We start from the raw sequence: 6,562 nt of genomic DNA, 5'->3' as shown, positions 1-6,562 counted from the left end.
TCCAGAATAGCGTCTAGAAACTCGTAGCACACCGCTGGCTAATCGTTAGATTAGGCAGACCCCGTGACTGGGTACTCGTCCACCGACAATCTCAATTGCAGGCTGACGTCTTCCAAAGTGACAGTGCACTCTCCACATGGAAGATGGAATGTGTGCGTCTTGGGTCTCCACCTCTCGATCAACACACTGATTAGTTTCGGGTCCACCTTGCATCCCCGGCCTACCGTTGCCACGTGCCAAAAACCCGATTCCGTCAGGTAGTTCTCTACCAACGGTGAAGGAAGAGCATGCATATTCCGGATATTGCATTCCAATACCCGATCTACAGACTTTTATAACAAATAATAAATTAATAATTATCTAAAAATGCATAAATAAAAAAATCTTAAATAATATTTAAAAATTAAATTTAACACTTACCATCTTCATTTGTTCCACAGATATGTGATGCTTATCAAGACGAGTCAATCCTCTGTCCATTACTGAAATCGTACAAATTTTTTCGGTTTAAAAATTAGGGATTTAAGAGTAATTTTTTCGGTTTAAAAAAATTAAAATTTTTTAAAATTATTTAAAAATAGGGATTTAAGAGAAATTTAAAAGGAAATTGAGAGCTAATTGAGATTAAATATGAATTTGAGAGAAATTTGGAAGGAAATTGAGAGGAAGTTTGAGAGAGAATTTGTTTGTGAAAAAAAAAGGGTCGGGGTATTTATAGGTTTTTTTTTACCGTTGGGGGGGGGGCAACGGTCAAATTTTTGACCATTGCACTGTTCACGCGCGGTCTAAATCGCGTCCCCAGGGACACGCCACGTCAGAGCGCTTTGCTGTCGTGGCAACAAATCGCGCTCTCAAGGCCGCGCTTTGTTGCCACGTCATTAAAGCGTGTTGACGTGGCTGTGCTTTGCTGACACATCCCCTGATATCGCGCTGACGTGGACACGATTTAGGGGAAAGGGGCCCATTCCGGTAAATAATAAAATACCGGGCCCATTTCGGTAAATTTAAAAAAAATATTGGCTTTTTTTGATAAATTGCCCTCTTATTTTATATTTTATTTATAAATATTATTAAAATTCTAAAGTGAATAAAGCATTTGAAACAAGTGTATGGTGTATTGTAATAAACATCGTTGTGGTGAAAAAAATTTAAGAAAAGATACTCGAAAAAATTGATTTTTATGATCCATAAAAGATATATTGTATTAATCATATTTAATATCACAGCCTCTTTTTTAAAATGTTTATGTATATTTTTATTATGTTTATAACCTATCATTTCGCGCTTCAAACTTATTTTTTTCCTTATTTATGTAAGATGTAATATATCTTTATACCGGTAGCAGCAGAGTGGTGAAACTCCCAAGTCTCCACGCTGAGAAAAAAGAAAGCCGTAAACTCTCTCTCGCTCGCTCCCTCGCCGTGCTTGTTATCATCATTGCACGTCTCTTATAACAATGTACATAGAGATAGTAGCGCTGCTCTCTCTTCAACGCCACTAACCTTTAACTATAATCATATTAATCTATTGATGGAGTTCGATCTTGAAAACCCATTAACTAACTCCAATCACTTGTGCCCTCCCCCTTCTCCTAATTCTACTTCCCTCTTCCTGCTTGAATCCGATCATATGCCCTCTCACCATTACATACAGTCTCTCAAAGCTGGAGCTTTTCCTACTTCTGTCCGACGCAATGCCATCGCTTCTATCTCACTGGTAACCAAATTTACCTTCTTTCTTTCTCTTCATTTCAGTTATGCTTCTGCATATTCACTGAATTTTGTTTTGTTTTGTTTTAGTTTTGTTGTCGATTTGGCCCTTTCTTACCTTATCTCGCTGTCAATTATCTTGACCGGTTCTTGTCAAGCCAAGGAATACCGGTAAAAAATCCTTAGCCGCTTCAGTACTATTCGTATTAATTAATAATTAACAATATTTATACAGTTAATAATAGAGGTGCAGAACTAACAAAACATTTGATTTGATGTTGCAGCAGCAACCTAAGACATGGGTTGTAAGACTTGTTGCATGCTCCTGCGTCTCCTTAGCTGCCAAGATGACCAAAACTGAGTTTTCTCTCATCGACTTTCAGGTAAACATTCATATCGGCAACAAGAAGTTTATATGGTAGAAGCTAGGTAGGCTTTATCTAAATATTTGGTGTGCGGATTCATATAGGGCGATGGCGGTTTTATATTTGATGCACAAACAATAGAGCGAATGGAGTACCTAATCTTGGGAGCACTCAAATGGCGAATGCGTTCAATTACTCCTTTCTCTTTCATATCCTTTTTCATTTCATTCTTCAATCTCAAAGACCCTCCTTTAAGGCAAGCCCTCAAAGCTCGAGCTGTTGAACTCATCTTAAAAGCTCAAATGGGTAGGTCTACTTGTTTAAAATGCCAAGAATACAGGCTTCTATTCTACCACCACTTGAGTTTCCTTCTCTTTCTCATTATTCCAACTTGGTTGGTGAAATTAACAGATACAAGGCTTATGGAGTTGAGGCCATCAATAATTGCAGCATCCGCACTTCTCTCTGCTTCCCATCAACTTTTACCCTTGCAGTTCCCCTGCTTTAGAAAAGCAATTTCCAGCTGTTCATATGTAGATAAGGTAATCCCTTGTTCGTAACTTTTCCATCACCTTAAAAAGAAAATAACCAATTGATTATTTAAATTAATTCATGCGGTAATTTGGGAGCAGGAAAACATGTTACAGTGCTGCAATTGGATGCAAGAGATGGAGAAGGAAGGAGAGCAATCAGAATCAGTGGATGAGATTATGGCGTCGAGCTCTAACACGCCTGTTAATGTGCTTGACCAGCATTTTTCATGTTGGGAAAGTGAAATTGCAGCCGATGCAACAAAGACGGACATGAAGAGACCAAGAATTAACGATTACCCTGACAATCATTCGGTCCACTTCTCTCAGCTCCAACACTGTTGATGACACCTTTATGTGTCAAAAGTTTTAATCAATGGCCCATTTTGAGAGTGACCCTTCCTCGCCTTCAAATAAGTATCAATTACAATGGAAAACGAGAAATGGGTAGCTCGGCTGACAACGTAGATGATGGATCAATCTCGAGTGCTGGGCTACGTTACTGTGTTGATTAGATGGAAAAAGAAGCGGAGAACCATTGTTTTAGGTACAGAAGAAAGACAAAACATAACTTTGAGTTGTAGGGTTGGTGTTTTTGTTACTCTATTTGGTGTCGTGTCTGGCAGATGAATAAGCGTGTGAGTGCTAATACAACAATAATAGTATTATTATTTATTTATATGTGTTTTTAATACAATGTGAGAATGTGACTTCTTGATTAAGTTTGAACTACTGATGATTTTTCTCTTCACTTCTTGATTAAGTTTGAACTACTGATGATTTTTCTCTTCACTTTTTAGGATAATTTAAATTTTATCTTATGGTAACAATGGCTGAATGTTCATTTGGGCAACCATTCCCAAAGAAAGGGTGAAAGTGGCAGAAATATATTATCTACAATATCTAAAACACACACTAAACAATGATTTGCTATTATGATTTTTTTAATCTTTTGAATTGACAACAATTTTAGTTTAATAGTTTTTTTTATTAACCAACTAAAACATGATTTTCGTAATTTAAAAAAACACTTAAATGAATAAGAATATAAATATTTTTTTATTATAAATTTAAAAACATTATGTCCTTATATAAAATACTCATTTTGTTTATCTAGGTTACATTTTAGTCACTTATGTTTGAAATGTTATGTTTTAGTCACTGAGCCGTTAATTGTCGTTAACGATGTAACAATTACGTGTCACGTTAAATCATCATTTCAAACAGAAAATTTAGGTTAATTTATACCATCGGTCCCCATGTTTTTTCATTTTCAGCAATTTATTTTTTTCTTTTATGTTCTTTTAACTTTTTTATTTTATTTTCCATTATCTTCTGTTTCTCCCTCTGTTTTCCTCCCTTCTCCATTTCTTTTAACATAGTTTTTCTATGTTTTCCATTTGTTAAAACTAGTCCCTATACTTTTTATTTTTTTGAACAATTTAATTTTTTCACGTGAGGTGAGCTTGTGGACTAGTTTTAACAAATAGAAAACATAGAAAAAAACTACGTTAAAAGAAATAAAGAAGGGAGGAAAACAGAAGGAGAAATAAAAGAGAATGAATAAAGAAAAAAAAAGGAAAGTTGAAAGAGCAAAGAAAAAATTAAATTGCTCAAAATGAAAAAATATAGGGACCAATCATAGAATTTAACCTAAAATTTTCGTTTGAAGTGATGATTTAATGTGTCACGTCAGCTTACTGTTATATTATTAATGATAATTAACCATTTAGTGAGTAAAATGTTACAATATGATAACGTAAGTGACTAAAACGTAACATTTCAAACATAAGTGACTAAAATGTAATCCGAGACAAATAAAAATGACTATTTTGATAGTTTACCATATAAATTATAATATAACATTTGTGTCATATGATATTTGAATTAATTTTATGTCATAAATTAGTATATAAATTTGGAAAGATGTTTTCTTATAATCATTAAACATTAAGAAAAGATTTTGAAATTATTTCTAAAAAAAGTACAAATATTACTATAACAACATTTTTATATTTTATACAAACACAATTTAAATGCTCTAAAGCCTCAACATTGTATAACATTTACATAAATTAGAATTTCTTATATAATTATTTTATAAATATAATTTTTACATCACATAATAAATGTGTCTAATATATCCCTAGAGTTTTCTTTTTCTGATTTAATAAAAAATAAAAAATAATAACTTCAAATTTAAGTAGTCATGTTCATATCAATGATGAATTTAGTCCTTATTACTTATTTCTTTTGTCACCTTCGTCCTTATTTCTTGGGATCACTTTAACTCTTGCACCATTAAAATTTACTTAAATTACCTTTTTTTATTGAGAATTTAACTGAACCCTTAAAATTTTAACAACACCAGCATGGCAATCAGTGTACATTTAGTAAAAATTCAAAAAATAATAAAAATATTTAAAAATTTAAGTAATTAAAAAAAGTTCATAACAATTTTTAGAAAAAAAACCATGTTAGTATTGAAGTATAAGTAGACTATCAAGCAAGCTAATCATGTCAGTGCAATTAAAATTTTAACAATTCGATGAACTTTTTGTTTAAAACCAATCAATATGACTAAACTTAGAAGGTTAAGTGCCAAAGTGATAAAGGTTAAATTTAAATTTTATGGTTTTGAAAAAACTAAATGTTTGCCTTAGAATTAAGGTATTACAGTATTTCTGTCAAAGTTGTTATAGCAAGGAGTTAAACATGAAAAGAAAGAGAGCAACAACGTTAACGTAATTATGATTCAACAATGCCTACGAATTCATCCAACAATTTTACCCGATAACTCAATCTACCCTCTTTAAAATGGATAACTGCAACATCAAAATTATCCTCAATTATTACATTCATTCTCTCCAATTTCTTCGCCTATAAAAAAATGACTAAATAAAACATTGAGGGTCAACATATGAAATAGCAAAGTAATACAACAATGTTGAACTCATCCTTCCTCTTCAAAGCTGCCGCTGATGGATAAAGCTAAATCGTTTTTATATCTAGTTCCCTTTGTACATTTATTCCCTAATTAAGTAAATTAACTATATACAACTTAAATTTACCCACACATCATAATATGTTACAACAATGCATTTAATAATAGACTTCAATGGAGAAAGTTTTTCTAATAAATATTAAAAATTTAAAATCGGTTTGATAAAGACTTTAAAAACATTAAAATCTTTAATCGAGTGATAAATTTTAGAATGATCAACACAGAAAAACGAGCAGACTTTGGTCACATTTCTCTTTCAATTTCTTTAATGCGAAAAATTGATAAATTTATTTTATTTTAACATTCAAAAATTTTAATAATTCAACCTCGCAACATCAAATTTAAGTCTTCATACTAACATCATCTCCAATTTTCAAGATTTGATTACAATTAGTATTTTTTTGGGTATAATCTATATTCATTTTATAGTCTATGTTTAGGATTTGTGACGGTCTCTCTCAAAATATCATATTTAATATTTGAACATATATATTTCCTTAAAAGTACAATTTATCTTATCACCATATCTAAAACTTATTGATGATCACAATTATTATTTTAAATTGAATTTTTGATATAAAATTATATTCAATAAGATAAAACATTAAAAACACACCAAATTTGTTCTTATTTAGGAGATGATAGTATTTGGCTATATCTAATGTCAGACACACAAAATATTTGCTTGTGTCAAGTTGAAGTTGGTTCAGCCCATAAAGTTTTAGTTGAAGCTTAAACGAGTTGCGTTTATTGAACAAATTGGATAAAAACAAAGAGTAAATAAATATTAGTATAGTTATAATGATGGAGGTGAAGCATCTGAAATGAATAGAGTTAGGTAGCTATCTGGTGGAATTGAATGTTAGAAAGTTGAGGTAATCATTTATGTCATGTCATGTCATATCATATCCATCCTTTCAATGTAGAAATAAAGTAGGACATGCTCTTCCTCGT

The 6,562-nt window shown here is 31.8% G+C and overlaps 1 protein-coding gene across 2 annotated transcripts; it reads left to right on the top strand.

Annotated features, from left to right (window-relative positions):
- Window positions 1–1,218: 1,218 nt before the first annotated feature.
- Window positions 1,219–3,355, top strand: LOC107946143 (putative cyclin-D6-1). Of its 2 annotated transcripts, none has more exons than XM_016880365.2 (6): window positions 1,219–1,716; window positions 1,800–1,880; window positions 1,994–2,092; window positions 2,179–2,380; window positions 2,486–2,616; window positions 2,707–3,355. In XM_016880365.2, the coding sequence occupies exons 1-6, from the start codon at window positions 1,531–1,533 to the stop codon at window positions 2,947–2,949; spliced, it is 942 nt and encodes a 313-aa protein (XP_016735854.1). In that variant the 5' UTR covers window positions 1,219–1,530; the 3' UTR covers window positions 2,950–3,355. The 2 variants fall into 2 exon arrangements, with proteins under 2 accessions (XP_016735854.1, XP_016735855.1); XM_016880366.2 differs by having other exon boundaries at window positions 1,220–1,716; window positions 1,997–2,092.
- The last annotated feature ends 3,207 nt before the right edge of the window (window positions 3,356–6,562 follow it).

This window comes from Gossypium hirsutum, chromosome D12 (genome assembly GCF_007990345.1).
Source record: "Gossypium hirsutum isolate 1008001.06 chromosome D12, Gossypium_hirsutum_v2.1, whole genome shotgun sequence".
NCBI classification, from domain to species: Eukaryota; Viridiplantae; Streptophyta; class Magnoliopsida; order Malvales; family Malvaceae; genus Gossypium; species Gossypium hirsutum.
This window is presented reverse-complemented; position numbering and strand designations above follow the sequence as displayed.

Excerpts from the sequence above, each read along its gene's own strand:
- LOC107946143 (XM_016880365.2), top strand. The coding sequence starts at position 1,531 with ATGGAGTTCGATCTTGAAAACCCATTAACTAACTCCAATCACTTGTGC. Across the intron at positions 2,093-2,178 it reads TTTCTCTCATCGACTTTCAG|GGCGATGGCGGTTTTATATT; the intron begins GTAAACATTCAT and ends GGATTCATATAG. Across the intron at positions 2,617-2,706 it reads GCTGTTCATATGTAGATAAG|GAAAACATGTTACAGTGCTG; the intron begins GTAATCCCTTGT and ends ATTTGGGAGCAG.